Below are 17,810 nucleotides of genomic sequence, written 5' to 3' on the forward strand. Positions count from 1 at the left end.
TTTCAGAACTTTACTAAGCTAACTGTTGGGAAGCCTAGCTTAGAGAAACCTCAGTTGCCTCTCAGCTTCTTGAACCATACCAGTAAACTCCAGTTTTCAGCTATATGCTAGTGGAGCTAGTGTAAGTTAGGGTGAGAGGTCCGTGGAATTTACCTAGATAGGTCCTCCAGACACTTATGGTATATCTGGCTTAACTCACAACTGGCACAAATGATCACGTAATTTAAATATGATGCAACTTGTTCTTTGAAGGACCACAACAAATAAAGGAACAAAAAGAAGTTAGAATCTTTGAACCTACTTTGTTTGACTGAATGGAGCAGCAGATTTGTGCTCTAGTTATAGCCTCAACTTGAGCCTAAGCACTTATCAGGTAAACTTTATCTTCACTGGTATAACACGTAAGCTTAAAATTTGATGAATATGGTCGATCATTGAAGAATGTCTCCCATTAAGCCCTTACCACCCTTTACTCTCCTTGTTTTCTATACAAGTTGGCATTAGTTTTTAAATATTTTATTTATCCATTTTAGAGAAGAGAGGTGGAAAGAGAGAAAGAGAGAGAGTGAGGAGGGTGGGGGAGGAGCAGGAAGCATCAACTCCCATATGCGCCTTGACCAGGCAAGCCCAGGGTTTCGAACCAGCGACCTCAGCATTCTATGCCGATGCTTTATCCACTGTGCCACCACAGATCAGGCTGGCATTTTCTTTTTCAGAAACATTAGTTTCTGACCAAAATTACCAAAGAAATCTTTTCAATTACTTTCTTAATTTTGCTTTGCTAAATAGAATTGAATCAGTCAATTAATATTTATTAAGGACCTAATTTATATCCTGGTTTTTCTCCATGCCTCAAAAAGTTAGAGCTATGAGAGCAATAATCGAGAAAATGATATTATCACTCATCATATGATTATTTGAATCCTGGTGGTTTCAATTACCATATATATATATATATATATATATATATATATATTATATATATAATTCACTCTATGCTACTATCAGATTATCTTAAAGCATACCTGATATTTGATTATAAAATGCAAGTATTTAAAAGTATATACTTTGCAACAGCTTGTCAAAATTTTAAAAAGCGATCATGTAGACCCTAGGGGGAAATTATGTAACAGCTAGAGGAAAAAAATTTAGATCATATTTTATTTAACATGAATATCCTGTTGTCAAACTCATCAGTTAAACCATCCAGCAACAGGTACCTAAGTGACAAAGTTTTAATATTTTGCATTAACATCTAACCCAATCCTCAGTTGTCATATTTGTTTGTTTATGTTTTTAACCAAATAGAGTCTTGGGGCTAATTAGAAAATGAATTGATTTCCTAGGAAGATCAGCGGCTTTTTAATGTCAACCTGGCAATTAAGGCAAAAAATAGTTCATACATAGAATCCATGCCCTAAAATGTAGGCAGGTTCAGGAAAAAACTGACACGCACGACAAAAACACTGTTACATTTGGTTGTGATAGTTTTGTGAACATTTTCTTTGAAAAATGAAAAAATAACCTTGTTTGGAAATAGTATTGCTCCCTGCTTTTCATAAATTAATTATATCTGAACACAGCAGAACAATGAAAATTCAAAAGACTTTTGCTCACAACTGATGTCAATAGCACATCTGTCAGACAGCTTTTGAGGTCCTAAGTGACGGCACAGATTAATTTTAACCCACTCTTAAAAAGAAAAACAAAAGTTCTGTGAGCTTTTTATTTTTACCTCACTCGAAAAAAGTCAAAATTTTAAATATATATATAAGTTCCCCATAGGAGACATTTTTTAAATGACTGAAAAAAATTAAAACAACATAAATGTCAAATATATTATTGTAAATGCTATTGAAACCTTCCACATATTGTAAGTCTATGGGAAAAATACATTGCAAGAATGATGTAAAGTCAGATTATAATCACTTCACATATATTATATGATTGCTTAGATTTTCCATTATTTCTGCAAACCTTGTGTTCTTATATTATTTGGACCAATGCAAGCAGGATTCACATTCAAATTAATTTCTCTACAACAGTTTGATCAAATATTCTATCATATCCCATTTCCTTTGATCAGACTCAAAGTTGAATTTCCTCTAATAATTTCCTTAGCATTAAAAAAGAATAATAAAAAGCTCAAAAGCTCACTTTAATTTAAATTTGCATTCAGGGAGTGCTTGTCTGATAAAATTCAGCTGATAAATATGAACCTATGTGTTTATCAAATCCCTAAGAAGATTATCGGAATCAACTCCGTGTAATTACCATTCACCATCTGTTCCACCAGGGCCTGAGCTGATCTCCTGGCATCTTGTAGTTTTCTGAACTTCTCGGCTTTTTCTCGCTCTATGGCCTGCAGCATGAGAGCAAAGGTGAGCATTTCAGTACAAGGATTTGTAGGCTACACAGCAATTATACTTCTACTTGCCCTTTCAAGCTTTCAGATTTTCCCCTCTGTCAGTTTATCATGTGAATCTAAAGATTTGTTCTCAAGTTTCTTAGCACCAGAAGCATCAAAATGTCAATGAAAGCACAAGCCATTTTTATACTGAATCGCTACTATTTCTAATGAGATTTCTACCCGTAACTCTTGTTTATGGAATAGTTTTTGAGGCATTATCATGAAAGACTGCAAAAAAAGGGGGGAAAAGCAGCAGCAAAGGCAAATTACAACAAACAATGAAAAGATTAAGTGTCAGGCAATAAAAATGGAATTTGTCTTTAAAATATACACCCCTGAAATTACTCCTCATGACAAAAGAATATATTCTGTAATAAAAGTCAAATAGAAAATCCAGTAAGTATATACAATGGGAAAAAGTATACTAGCATGACTAATTTAGAAAAACACATTTATCTAAGCACAAAAATGCGAGTTAACTTATCTCTCTAAATTGGCAAAGTATTCCCATTTATAGGGAAATAAATTCAGTTTCAAAAGTTCTTTTTTAAATTTCTTCGTTCATTTCTCCCATCCATAGATAACTTTTGAATAACAAAACCCCATTGAAATGAAACCAAACCAGTATTTGATACTGTTGAGCTTAGCCAATAATGTACTACAGAGACATACATTTTAAACGATGATTCATAACTATATTAATATGGTCATTAAAAATATGTAACTATAGCAATATATATGTCCGAAAACATACCTACCCACAGAGAAAAAGCAAGTTATAATGAAATTAACATATAGTAATAGCAATACTTCTGGGATTAACGATGTTATCCAAACATTTCTCTTGAGTTTGTGGTAGAAGGCTATTCTATGTTAGACTATTTTTCAAAAATTTATTTAGATTCATAGGCACTTAAACAAATATTTCAAGGTGTAATATTGGAGTACACACAAATGGAAGAACTTATAATAGATCTATGCACACTCTCATTATTCAGTTGAAGACTCTGCAAGGGTGAAAACATTCTACATCTGCATGGTCCAATACAGCAGCCGCCAGCCACATCTGGATTGGAGCGCATGAAACATGGCAAAGGTGACTATGGAAGTTAATTTTAAATTTACTTTTATTTATTACATTTAAAAAGTCACATGTGTCGAGTGTCAATTTTATAGTATGGACCCAGTGTCCTCCATTTGAAAGTAAATAGTTAAAGATAGACAGGAGAAAAATAGATAGTCATAAATATAGATATAAGTAATATGGCAACATTAGGAATACATACATTCAGAGACCTAACTATTTACCAAGCAATTATTTTCAGTATTTGAAAAGATTCTCCAATTTAAAGAAGAACCGCAATTACATATAGGCTTTTAAAACATTTTTTTTTAAAGTTTCATGAACTAGGATTATTGGATTCAAGGTCAAGAATGCAAAAAGCTCAAGAGCTGATAGAAAATACAATGTATCCAATCAGGAAAAAATGTAATACACAATAAATATACTCATTAAAATTTAGCAAAATAAATGACAAGTGAAATTAAACATTATAGAGTAACAGTCTTTTTAAAAGTACCTCTAGCTTAACTAGAAAATATACATTGTACACTATGCTGTCAAGCACAGCAAATAAAAACTCAGACCCACAACCTGCAAAGGTAACAGACTCACATTGACTGATATCCTGGATTCTACTTGAAAATTTCAAGGCACACACACAGTAGTGTCTGGGGATTCCATGTACCCGATCCCACACCAATTCACAGGTGAACTTTCTGGCCCATCTTGAAAGTCATTTTCACACAGAAATTACTGAATTGTTTACACAGGCATGTGGACAACCATGGAAGGTTCCAACTTGGTAGCTGAACTGATAAGTCCATGAGAATAAAATAGCCACAACATATTATTAATGGTTAGAACCTAGGTGAAGCTACCAAATTCATAATTTCTTAATTTCCAACCTCTGTCTTGTAAACTCTCTGTCCTGAGCAGCTTAGTGGCATGTCTGATTTCCAGTACTTTAAATTGGTTCTCCAGTAAATGGTAAATTCTATTTCTAAAGGACTCGGAGCACTTTAGAAAGAGTAAGCACATTCTAACTAAAAATATAATATTCTCAACTATCAAGGATGACAGGAAAATTTGGGTGTCCAAAATTTCAACTCTATCATAAAATATAGAGAAATAAAAGAGACAGAAAAAAGAAAAACACATTGTAACAAAACAACAATAAAAACAATGACTAAACTGCTGTTCTTTGAGTTTTAGACTTATCTTTTCCTATTAGAGTTGTTTCTATTTTATTCACACTGAGGTTTTTAACATGAAATTATATAGAGTAGAATCAGAAAAACATGTTGTCTTCATAAATGATGAAAATAAAGTATTAATGGCCTTCTAAATGTCATGATCATAATCTCTTTATTCTAAGAATTTAATGGATTAATCAATTTGTATTACTAACAGACAGACTTGCAACTGAATATATCAGGGTAACATTAAAATATAAAGAGCTGGTTTGGTTAACCACATTATTCCAGTAATTCTAATGTAAATAGCAACAATAAGCACTACAACAAAACAATAATCCACGAAGTTGGAATTATTGCTCTCCCAATTTAACAAAAGAAGAAAGTGAGGTAACAGAGGATTGTGAATATTTACAAACAGTGACATAACCATGATAAAAATGAAGTTTCTTATCCTGTCTACCAAATTACAGTTTATGTATTTTTTTCATATGCACGTCACAATAACTGTCAGATAGACGGAAGCAGCATTATGTTATCCTAGTTTACACAAGAAAAAACAGCATCGATGAGATTGTCATCTCCCCAAGATCTAAGAAGTAGCAAGTTTTCAATACCATTTAGAACCCTGATCACCTATTTAAATGTTCAGCTCTCTTTCAAACATACTCTGCTGCTTTGAGTAGTATTTCAGTGGAAATTAATCAAATAGATTTGAACATATCTGGCTACAACTCATAGCAAAGGTGACTTGATGGTTTGAATGCAGTCAGGAGGAATACTCAAAGTATTTAACCATTATTGTATCATGGGTACCAAATCAGAAGGAATGCCTGGTGACTTAGAATGGACACTGACAACCTATAAGCTGATTGGCAACTCTGTGTATAGTTCAGTTACTGTCCCCCATTGCCAGATGTGTGTTATAGACAAACTGAGTAACTGGTACACAAATTGAGACCAGACCCCAGGAAGCAGCAGCTACAGGCCTTTCTACACAGTTGTCAATGTTTAGATAATAGGGAGTTCTGTTAAGTAACATCACTTTAAAGACAGTGAAGAGTCCAAAAAACATTTTATTTCAGACACAGCTGGAGCTGGTTGATTTCAAATGAGACCATGTAGGGTAAGCAAGGAGACATCCGAGAGGATAATGAAAAGTTTGGGAGCCCCACTGTTCTCAGTTGCTCTGAATTCTGTCTCCAGTGCTCACCACCCGTTTGACATTTACAAAGTGATCCGACCTTTCTGGGCCTCGATATATTCTATGTAAAATAATAATATAGACATCTGCCCTCCAGGGATTCTGAGAAGAGAGAAAGCTCTTCATATAATTTATTCCCCAGCTAGGCCTGCTTCTCCTTCCTGTTTATATCCTCTTCATATATAATTTGGGACAATTTTTGTAGTAAAATGGGAAGCTAGAAATAACTGAGCTGTGACAAATGGAACAACACAAACTGAGAATGTCCCAGACAAACTAGCACATGTGGTCATTCTATGAAAGACGATCTCGATAATCTTCAAAACAAGGTAAGGAAAAACTAACACCAGGCGGAATAGAGCATCTTGCTGACAGAAATGTGTGAGAAGTTTCCAAAAAAAACAACATGCAAAGAGTGTTGAAGAAGTTGAAAAAAAAAAAAAAAACCATAACTGAAACCCTTTTTTTCCTGAATCTGACCATACGTGCATTTGTTCTCAAATGAAATATATGAAGTTCTGTTTTAAAATTGGTCTGATTAGTAGTTCCTAACACTTCTGTATTCTCTCAAAGATATATCGTAAAACTACAGAAAAAATAAAAATTATACAACCACCAAAAACTAAATCTGGAGAGAAATAAGGTTCTGGAAAAGGGAAGGCATATCCTTTATTCTAAAGAAATGTGTGGTCTGACCAGGCGGTGGCACAGTGGATAGAGCATAAGACTTGGATGCAGAGGACCCAGGTTCAAAACCCCAAGGTCGCTTACTTGAGCGTGGGCTCACCAGCTTGCGCACAGGGTTGCTGGCTTGAGCACAGGATCATAGACATGACCGCAAGGTCGCTGACTTGAGCAAGGGGTCACTCGCTCTGCTGTAGCCTCATCCTCCAGTCAAGGCACATATGAGAATGCAATCAATGAACAACTAAGGAGCTGCAATGAAGAACTGATGCTTCTCATCTCTCTCCCTTCCTGTGTCTGTCTGTCCCTCTCTGACTTTCTCTCTTTCTATCTAAAAATAAATGAATGAATGAATGAATGAAAGAAAGAAAGAAAGAAAGAAAGAAAGAAAGAAAGAGAAAGAAAGAAAGAAAGAATCGTGTGACACCAAGGAGAAAAATTGGCCTTCCACACGTCTACCTTGCTAAGTAAAAACTGGTCCCATTACAAAGGAGGAAAAACTATCCCTCACATCTGTTTCCCCAGCTCCATCAAAACTGCTATTATAAATGTCCCCATTAGCCTCTACGCTATTATATTCAACAGCTGATTCTCAGGCATTGCTTATTTAACATACTTTAACTCTGAGGGTACATCCTAGAAATATTTCTTAATTTGGCTTCCTAGCTATAAGCACAGAGAATTTTTCTTCTACCTCAAAAACTGCCTTACTCTATCTCCTCTACTGGCTCCTCATTTCAATGAACTCTAAGTCTCGTGTCCAAGGGTGTGATGTGTATTTCCATTTGTTCAGACTAAAATTTTACAATCCTCTCTGACTCTTCTCCGTCTCTCTAACCCCGCGTTCAATCCTTCAGAAAATCCTGTTGGCTCTAACCTCAAAACACATCCATGAGGCAACCATTGCTGTGCTCACTGCTACACTAGTCAAAAGACCCCATCATCTCTCAGGGTTCTAGATGTTTCAACATAATCTACTAAATGGGGATTCTACTTCTATCTTTGTGCCCTGATGATATATTCTTAGCACAGCAAAGGAAGTTAGACACAATACTTACTGGTCAGCTCAATTCTCCGATAACCTCCCTTCTCACTCTGAGGAAAAGCCCAAATTCTAACCATGGCCCCAGCTGACCTTACCTGCCTACCCTCCCTGATCTCTTCTCCTGCTGCTGAGCACCTTGATTACATAGCTCCTGGCAATTTCTGTTGTCCTCCAACACTGCAGGCATGCTCCTGTCTCAGGATTCTGCATTTACCCCTCCTCTGGCTAAAATACTCCTACCTCGCATATCCTAAAATAAAGTCCTCACTGTTTAGGTCTTTACTTAAACATCTCTTTCTCAGTTAGGCCTGCTTCACCTTCCACTCCACTAATCTACACAACACTTCCTAGCCCTCATGCCTCCTTTAATTTTATATTTGGCATTGGTAAATAACATTCTACGTGTTCTATGTATTAATCTTGCTTAATGTTCACCTTCTCCACTGGAATACAAACTGTGTAATGTCTAGTATTTTCATGGATTTCTTTTTCTTTATTTCAAAATTAAATTTAATGGGGTGACATTGATCAATAATAGTATTTTCATGGCCTGACCAGGTGGTGGCACAATGGCCTGGGACGCAGAGGACCCAGGTTCAAAACCCTGTGGTCACCAACTTGAGCACAGACTCAGCCAGCTTGAGCATGGGGTTGCTGGCTTGAGCACAGGATCATAGACATGACCCCATGGTTGCTGGCTGGGGCTCAAGGTTGCTGGCTTGAAGCCCAAGGTTGCTGGCTTGAGCAAGGAATTATTAACTCAGCTGGAGCCCCCTGATCAAGGGAAATATGATAAAGCAATCAATGAACAATTAAGGTGCCGCAACTATGAGTTGATGCTTCTTGTCTCTCTCCCTTCTGTCTGTCTTTTCCTATTTTTCTCTCTCTCTCTCCTTCACTTAAAAAAAAAAGAGTATTCTCAAGTATTTCTTTCTTCACACTATGTCCAGTGCCTAGAACAGAGCCTGGTACATAGTAGATGCACAGTAAGGTGAGATCTATTATAGCATAATGCCTCCATATGCACCATTATATTCTCTTCCACCCACAGTTAAAATGCTTTACAAAGCTGTAACGAATGAAAAATCCTGGTAGCTATATATACAGTGCTCACAGAAGCAGCCCATGAGGTTGGGGCCTGCAAGCTCTGTAAAGATGGATTAAATAACAGTCTTCTAAAAACTACACCGTCATTTAGGAGTTGAGCACATCAAACAGGACTTTTATAACGTGTTGATAGCAGTAATAACAATTACCCAAATAGAAAACAAATAGTAACATATAAAATTCATTAAGTCAACCTTAATAAAATCTTACCTTGGTAGAAAAGAAAGTGGAGAAAATGACATTATAGAATAATGAAAAAAATAATAGTGAACAAATTAGAGGGAGTATAAACTATCCTGAACCAAAGACATTGGAATGATCCTTGGCCATGGTACTAACCAGCATTCCTTTGACTCAATTAGTAGATAAACAAATATTCCCACTTGGCTCGTAGAAAATATTATATTTTAAAGCACATTAATAAAGTCGGTCCTGCATTTTCAGATTGTGCAAAATCTTTGGCTATGCTTACATATCAGAATGCTTCATTATCACTAGCGTATAACATTTTATTGGTCTCAGAAATTTAACGTTTATTTTTTTCTGAGGTATCTTTCAAATATATATTTAAGCATCTTCACTGTCTTTCTTCCATGGCTCTGATTCCTATTTATTTTACATTCATGTGATCTCACAATCTCTCTCCCCATTTACATTTTTTTGACGGAGACAGAGTCAGAGAGAGGGACAGATAAGGACAGACAGGAAGGGAAAGAGATGAGAAGCACCAATTCTTCATTGCAACTCCTTAGTTGTTCATTGATTACTTTCTCATGTATGCCTTGAATGGGGAGGGTTGTACAGTAGAGCGAGTGACCCCTTGCTGAAGTCAGCAACCTTGGGCTTCAAGTCAGGGAACTTTGGGCTGAAGCCAGCGACCATGGTGTCATGTCTATGATCCCATGCTCAAGCCAGCAAACCCCGTGCTCAAGCTGGTGAGCCACTACTCAAGCCAGATGCGCCAAACCTAGATCCTCTGCGTCCCAGTCCGACACTCTATCCAGTGTGCCACTGCCTGGTCAGGCCATTTACATTTATGTATATTAACTCTTCCCTTTGTTTTCACGTACAAGGGTGTCATCTGAATGCTCTTCAACCAGGACATCCCTTTTCTTCTGTACAGTTCACCTTCAATGTTAATTTAAACATCTACATTTGGGTTTCAGTCCTATCTCTTATACAGAAAGTTCATTCATGAAAGGTACCAGTTTTTTTCTTGACAAAATACAACGCTTCTTATAGCACTAAGTACCAATAACTAAAAATACCTCTTTGAAATTGCCTTCATCATGCAGACATCTCTGCCCTAGATATTATCTTTCTCTGATCCTTGTGTTCAGAAAACTCACCCAGCTTTCCTGTCTACATTTCCCTATAGATCTGTTTTATTGCATATGCATATGTGGCTCTACATACACACATATAATATTTTTACTCTAAAAGTATATCTATTTCATAATAGGACACATTTTGAAATTATGCTTATCAACGTGGAGAATATTCAACACTTTACTCAATATATATTCAATATAACATCATATGTTTAGAAGACACTGCTCAGATTGTAAATTATGTACTACATATAATTTCAAGTAAAGAATAGAGCAGCTAAACAAAGGCACCAATGAACCACTCCATGAGGAATGTATTGTTAATTTTAAAATGCATTCTGGGCTGGCCCTGGCCGGTTGGCTCAGTGGTAGAGCATTGGCCTGGTGTGCAGGACTCCCAGGTTCGATTCCCGGCCAGGGCACACAGGAGAAGCGCCCATCTGCTTCTCCACCCCTCCCCCTCTCCTTCCTCTCGGTCTCTCTCTTCCCCTCCTGCAGCCAGGGCTCCACTGGAGCAGGGTTTGCCCGGGCGCTGAGGATGGCTCTGTGGCCTCTGCCTCAAGCACTGGAATGGCTCTGACTGTGGCAGAGTGACGCCCCAAGATGGGCAGAGCATTGCCCCCTGGTGGGCATGCCGGGTGGATCCCGGTCAGGCGCATGCGGGAGTCTGTCTGACTGCCTCCCCGTTTCCAACTTCGAAAAAATACAAAAAAAAAAAAATGCATTCTGGGCTCATGAAAATCCTTAGAGATCATCAGGAAATTATTAATTCTACATTGTGTACCTTCAAGTGAAAAATAAAAGGCAATTGAGTTGCATAATAATATAAAGAAAAAAATAATTAACTTTCAAGTAAAGTATACAGAAAAGAGACGTTTCCTAATTCTTTAATAAGTTGATTAAAAACACTCTATAACCTCTCTTCCTCCTTCTTTATCAGCATCTCTTAAAAGCCTCTTCTTTTCATGAGATCTTCTCTAATTAATAGAAAAGTAAGTTCCAGATTCCCTAGAGTCCTACCCTGAATTTAGAAGCAATTAGTTTTCTATTCATTTAACATTCTATAATGGAATTTTGCCCTTTGACAGAAAAACTAATTTATTCACTCGAATGTTTATTTAGAAGTTGTTAAATTCCTCATATCAGACCTTGACTTAAAATGAGCCTGCAGAACTGACACACAATCACTTCTTTATAGAGTCAAACGTTAACTGTGTTCAGTACCAGGCACTATATTAATTAGGTATTGCCATACTAAAACCCAACTAAACTTAAGAAAAAGAAAGAAAAGAAAAAGGGAAGGGAAGGGAAGGGAAGGGAAGGGAAGGGAGAAAAAATAAATAGAAAAGAAATTAAACCCCAGCCCCTAATTTTCAGAAACCAAGAATCTAAGCAATGTAACAATGGCCAGATGTTAGTTTGGATAAGAAAACAGGACTTAATCATGGTAGTTGTTATTTATGAAGGCAACATGAGACAATGACTTCGTCAGAGCCTTCCAGCTCCAGGCCACCAGGAACAGGCCTGCAGATCAATAAAGTTAGGTGATTTACTTGTTGCAATGAGAGAGATGCTAGGAAACAGGAAACTAAGAGGGTATGTCTCTAAGAGAACGGAAAAAGGGTTTATAGACATTGGGGTTGTGAAGGTGATGCTGTGGTCCAGAAAGCAGGGCTGTGCCTTTCATTGGATGATGTAGGGAAGTGAGGGTAATGCTATGATTGGATATCTTTAAATTTTTTTATCTAGATGGCATGAAGAATGTAGAGAGAATAAAGCTATGATTAGCAAGGAAGCATAATCTGCCATTTTAGTGAAAGCTGGAGATATTTTGTCCCTTTGGGTAGTTTGGACAGTGCTATTATTTTTGCAGTATTGAGATACAGTCACAAAGTGGACATGTTTTCCTCTGGATCTGTCAGGATCATGAAGTGGCCTTGTCTGATGTTGGCATTGTTAGCTGTAGCTCATATCCAACAACAGAGCATCACAGACCAGCTGTAAGCTCTAGTGCAGCATCCAGTAACTCCCAGGCCTAACTGAAGTGCCAAGCTAGCTCCCGGGTATTAGGGGCTCCTTGTTCTTTTCTCAAGTGCATATAACAGAGGCATAGCAGGATAATACTTTTCTTTCAATAAGTTCACTTTGGCAGAAGTGATCTGAAAATGTCTAAAAAATGCATTAGTAACAGGGAAGACCTGCTAGGGATTATCATTTTAAAGGGAAGTGATCCACCATGTAATTTTTAATGAGGGTTGTGGTGATGGGAAGAGAGAGAATTAGACAGTTTCAAGAGCTGGTAAGGGAGCGAGATTAATTGAACTTTTCAAAGGGTGGATTTGTGAATGGTAGTGAAAAATATACGTGACCTAGCGTAGCTATCAGGTTTCTGGATTGGGCTGTTGGAAGAGGGAAAGGAAAGAGAAGGATTAAATGAGAGTTAGGGAGATAATGAGGTTTAAGTTTTCAGGCAAACATTCAATTAAAGGTGTGCAATAAGCAATTAGATATATTAACCTGAAATTTAAGGGACACACATGAGCTAAAGGTACATATTTGTGGGTCATCAGAAAATGGACTGTGTTTGAATGGGAAGGAATGAGGATAATCCAGAGAAGAAAAAAAAAGGGAAGAACTACAGAGACAGAACAACTGGCCAAAAATGTAAAAAAAAATACATAAAACAAATAATAAAAAAAGGTAACCAGCAGATAGTGGCATCCCACAAACCAAGGGAAGAAAGAATTTCATAAAAGATAAAGAGGTTCACAGAAAAGTGGAGCAAAATGAGGCACAAAAGTATTCATATGTGTCATAGGGGAGGAGGATTTTCTCCAAGATGGAAAAACAGACCGATTAAAGGCTGATGATAAAGACCCCAAACACAGACAGATTGAAGATATAACTGAGTGGGGATACAGACAGTGAGGACATGAAGAACACACACACACACACACACACACACACACACACACACACACACACACATACACACTAGCCATGCCTAACCAAAGCACAGCCTGTTCCATGAAGGCAGAAGGGAAAAGGGGGACTATATGAGCACAAACATACCTAATCTGTGAGATATTATCTTAATTAAATCAAGAGGGAAAGTCATCAACTGTACATGGTGGGGAAATGCTTAGGAGAACCATAAAAAAGTCAAAATAATTGTGGAGAGAAATTGAGGATAAAATTTCCTAGGGAGGCAGGAAAATCACGGAGAAGTAGCGATGGCCGTTAAAGTGTGCTATTTCAGAAATGAAATGACGGGACTTGGTCCCCCTTATTTAGAAGCACCTTCACTCACTGGTAGTGAACCATCCATAGCATAGTTGAGCAAGTGGGAAGCTGGATTGAGGATAAGTGGGAAACGGAAGCTCTGAAGACAGTGGGACAGGCCACCTGGCTGAGATGGGTAAGGATAAAGGCACAACGTGGGTGGCCAAGACTGTGACACTGATGAGTGAGAGATGGCCCCCAGGCATGAAACACAAAGGAACAGATTTTCTTCGGTAGAGAGTGGTACTCTCTGGAACTGGCCCTGGGAAGTAAGGCAAACTAGGCAGAGAAAGAGAGTGAGAAGAGAGAGCACAGAGATGAAGACACAGGGTTGTACAGATAGCTAAGAGGGAGAAGATCAAGTTGAATGAATTGGCTTGCAGATTCCACCAGAACCTGGCTAAAGGATAGGTGAAAAGTGAATCTGGCATGGGCGCCAATAAGCAGAGGACCCAGAAAGACCCCAAGGCCTGTCGGCCTCAACAGCTGGTAGGAAGTTTCTCAAGAGCACATTGTACAGGTCCTATTTACTCAGACACCTTATCGTATCACCTTGTGGTCAGCAAGTTCGTTTTGTGTTTGAACTACTAACTTACAATATTGCTATGTGCTCAATTCAAGAAGTTGAGTAGCTAGACCTGTTCATCAGCTAGACAGTCTGAACTGTGGGGATATTAACAGAATGAGTGAAGGTGCTTCTAAATAAGGGGGACCAAGTCCTGACTGTGCTTGTCTGATTCTCAAATCATTACGCGTTTGCAAATGACCTGTGGATCCTGTTTAAATGTAAATTCTGATTCATTAAGTCTGAAATCCCAAATTCCCAACAAACTCACAGATTATGCCAATATTGGCTATCTAGGGGCCACAGTTTGAGTAGAAATGTCCCCTAGAATTCAACTTTTAAGTCAGTGCATGATGTTAATTATATGTATAGAGCACATGCTTAATGGAGAAGAACACATTATGTTAGGTTTAAAAGTATATAAAATTGAACTGATAATGTCCTAGGACACACTAATTGGCTGAAAGCACTTGAAAGTGAAGGCATAAAGTAAACAGAAAAGAAAGTACAATTTAGCTATTTTTAATGGGTGCCTAAAAATGAATTAATAGCACTCAAGTTCATAAGGCAGCCTCCCAGGTGTTCAAAATAACCTACATAAACTGACAGGTGAAGAGGTAAGAAAATTAATGTACACCAAAACTGCACATCCATCATCGTTATGTATTTCTCTCAAGGATTTTTAATACATATACATTATATTTAGCCTGAAGGAAATGTCGAAGTAAATCATTTTATGTCCTGTTTTAGTGGGCAATTAAGAATGATGTTATTTCAAAAAACGAGAGAGTAGAAGTTGATAAAGGTGACTCACGAGGCATTAGAAAACCACTCATACAATATTGTACACTTTTTCTTTGCACTTTTTGTCTGTCATTGCTGACACTATTGATTAAATGCAAATTACTTCTAGATAACCATACAATAACAGGAAATTTTTATTTCTGTATTCCTTAGATGCTGGGACTCAATTTTCCTACTTGATCAAAGCTGTTTTCAGATGCAGAAATAAGATGATAGACAGTTAAGCAGATCAATTAAAAAATTAGGCCCTGGCCGGTTGGCTCAGCGGTAGAACGTCGGCCTAGCGTGCGGAGGACCCGGGTTCGATTCCCGGCCAGGGCACACAGGAGAAGCGCCCATTTGCTTCTCCACCCCTCCACCGCGCTTTCCTCTCTGTCTCTCTCTTCCCCTCCCGCAGCCAAGGCTCCATGGGAGCAAAGATGGCCCGGGCGCTGGGGATGGCTCTGTGGCCTCTGCCTCAGGCGCTAGACTGGCTCTGGTCGCAACATGGCGACGCCCAGGATGGGCAGAGCATCACCCCCTGGTGGGCAGAGCGTCGCCCCATGGTGGGCGTGCCGGGTGGATCCTGGTCGGGCGCATGCAGGAGTCTGTCTGACTGTCTCTCCCTGTTTCCAGCTTCAGAAAAATGAAAAAAAAAAAAAATTAGCTAATAGGCCCTGGCTAGGGGACTCAGGAGTTAGAATGTCATCTCAGCACGCTGAGGTCACAGGTTCAATCCCTGGTCATAGTACACAGGAGACTAAACCAATGAGTGCAGAACTAAATTGAACAAAGAGAGCTGATGCCTCTATCTTTCCTTCCCTCTCTTCCTTTCCTTCCTTTTTTTTTTTTTTTGTTTGTGTGTGTGTGTGAAGGGAAGAGAGGGACAGATAGGAAGGGAGAGAGATGAGGAGCATCAGCTCATAGTTGCGGCTTTTTAGTTCGCTAATTGCTTCTCATATGTGCCTTGATTGGGGGGTTCTAGCTGAGCGAAAGGCCCCTTGCTCAAGCCAGTGACCTTGGGTTCAAGCCAGCGGCCAGGAGGTCATGTCTATGATCCTGCACCCAACTGGCAAATCCTTGCTCAAGCTGGATGAGCCCACAGCTGAAGCTGATGACCTCAGGGTTTCAAACCTGGGTCCTCAGTGTCCCAGATCAATGCTCTATCCGCTGCACCACCACCTGGTCAGGCTCCCTCTTCCTCTTAAATCTATGGGAATTTTTTTTTTAACTAGCTAACAAAATGTCTGCCCCAAGAGCATTATACTGTCAGTTGTCAAATATGTCACATAAACCTCACAAAGTATTTAGAGGGCATGTTCACTAAGTAATCTTCAAGGCATAGAATTTCTCTCAAAGATCCTAAAAAAAGATATACCTTCAAATAAGTATACTTTGATGAAGTAAGACATTTTGCTACTTTTCTACTATCTAGTACACATTATTCTTCAGTTTAATTTTCAAACTAAAATATTAACAATGTAATCATAGTTCTTATTTTTTGAAACTATTTATAACAGTATTATTATGCTGATCACAGACTATTGTATAAGGCTAATAATAAATTCAAAATAAATTTCTAATTTATAAATAACAAACTCTGAGAAATGTTGATGAAATCATCTCTTGTCCTCAAGCAGCCTAAAAATTTGATTCTTTTTCCCGGAAGCTCTCTTTTTTGGTTCTCCAAAAGTTCTAACCCCACAGCAAGTATTAACTTGCTTCTGAGGTAGTGTTGTATTTGTAAAAATAGAATAGATTTTGTAATTCCTGAAGCCGACCTTCCTCTAGCTCAGCCTGCTTGACATTTAGAGTATTTGTTTCTTTAGCCTGCCCAGTGCAGAGTGGTGCCGGTGTCTGTTAGAGATTCTCTTACAGAGCACCGGCGCGCCTCAGAGATACGCGGGTTTGCTCGCACACGGCCACGATAAAGGGAGCTGCAGGTAAACGGAGTCCTAATCTTTCTGCTGGTGGAGGACAGTCTTACCTTCTTCACTTTGTGAAAAGAAGAGGATCTGTGAAGTGCAATAAAGTGAAGTACGATAAAAATGATGCTTTATAAGTGTCAAAGTTGAAAAATCATAGCCCTGATAATGTTCTTAAAGATGAAGTAGCTTTTATTAAATTAATAAAAACCCCTATGGTGAAGGACAAAACTATAATGTCTCAGTAGGGAATAAAAACTCCCAAACAGTCCCGCCTGGCCTGTGGTGGTGCAGTGGATAAAGTGTCGACATGGAATGCTGCAGTCACCGGTTTGAAACCGCACGCTTGCCCAGTCAAGACACATATGAGAAGCAACTACACTATGAGTTGAAGCTTTCCGCTCTTCCCCACTTCGCTCTCTCTCCTCTCTCTAAAATCAACAAAGAAAATCTTAAAGGAAGAAAACTTGCAAACCACCCCTTATCATAAATATATACTGAAAAATCCTGGACTTCTTCTAGTTATAGCAATGTTATACATAAATATCTAGAGAATACTAAACTGTTACAATTTATAAAAAGTATTAATAACTATAAAGAATAACTTTTTGGTGGCAGTGAAATCATAACAACTAAATCCTAAGCATATTATTTCTAAGGATCTATTCTATTTTATTTTGCAAGTCCCAGCCTTGAGGTGATGGAAAAATACATGAATGGACATAAGTAAAAATTTCATGTCCTAAAATTGTTAATTTAAAGCTAAACAATATAAAACTTAAAGAAGGTTTATGAAAAGCATTCCTGGTCATTCACAGCAAAGCCAGGGCTAAACCTTGGTTCTGTTTGATAACCAAAATACATTTTAAAGATATATTTAAAAGCATGATATATTGCTTTAATCTTTTTTTTTTAAATATATTTTATTTATTGATTTTTAGAGGGGGGGGGGAGAGAGAGAGAGAGAGAGAGAGAGAAGGGGGAGGAGCAGGAAGCATCAACTCCCATATGTGCCTTGACCAGGCAAGCCCAAGGTTTCGAACCGGCAACCTCAGTGTTCCAGGTCGACGCTTTATCCCACTGCGCCACCACAGGTCAGGCCTGCTTTAATCTTTTCAACTCTAATACACTGCTCACAAAAACGAAGGGATATTCTATCACTTCATATTCATTTTGAAATATCCCCTAATTTTTGTGAGCAGTATAGAACCAGAGAGT

The 17,810-nt window shown here is 38.1% G+C and overlaps 1 protein-coding gene across 6 annotated transcripts in view; it reads right to left on the minus strand.

Moving 5' to 3' along the window:
- The window catches only part of DMD (dystrophin), a 1,890,745-nt gene that overhangs the window by 1,560,694 nt on the left and 312,241 nt on the right, over nucleotides 1-17,810 (minus strand). For all 6 annotated transcript variants that reach the window (XM_066356826.1, XM_066356825.1, XM_066356822.1 and 3 more), the window contains one exon: nucleotides 2,275-2,362. In XM_066356826.1, coding sequence (XP_066212923.1) covers nucleotides 2,275-2,362 — 88 coding nt within the window. The remainder of the gene's footprint in view (nucleotides 1-2,274; nucleotides 2,363-17,810) is intronic.

Source organism: Saccopteryx leptura, chromosome X, assembly GCF_036850995.1.
Source record: "Saccopteryx leptura isolate mSacLep1 chromosome X, mSacLep1_pri_phased_curated, whole genome shotgun sequence".
Taxonomy (NCBI): Eukaryota; Metazoa; Chordata; class Mammalia; order Chiroptera; family Emballonuridae; genus Saccopteryx; species Saccopteryx leptura.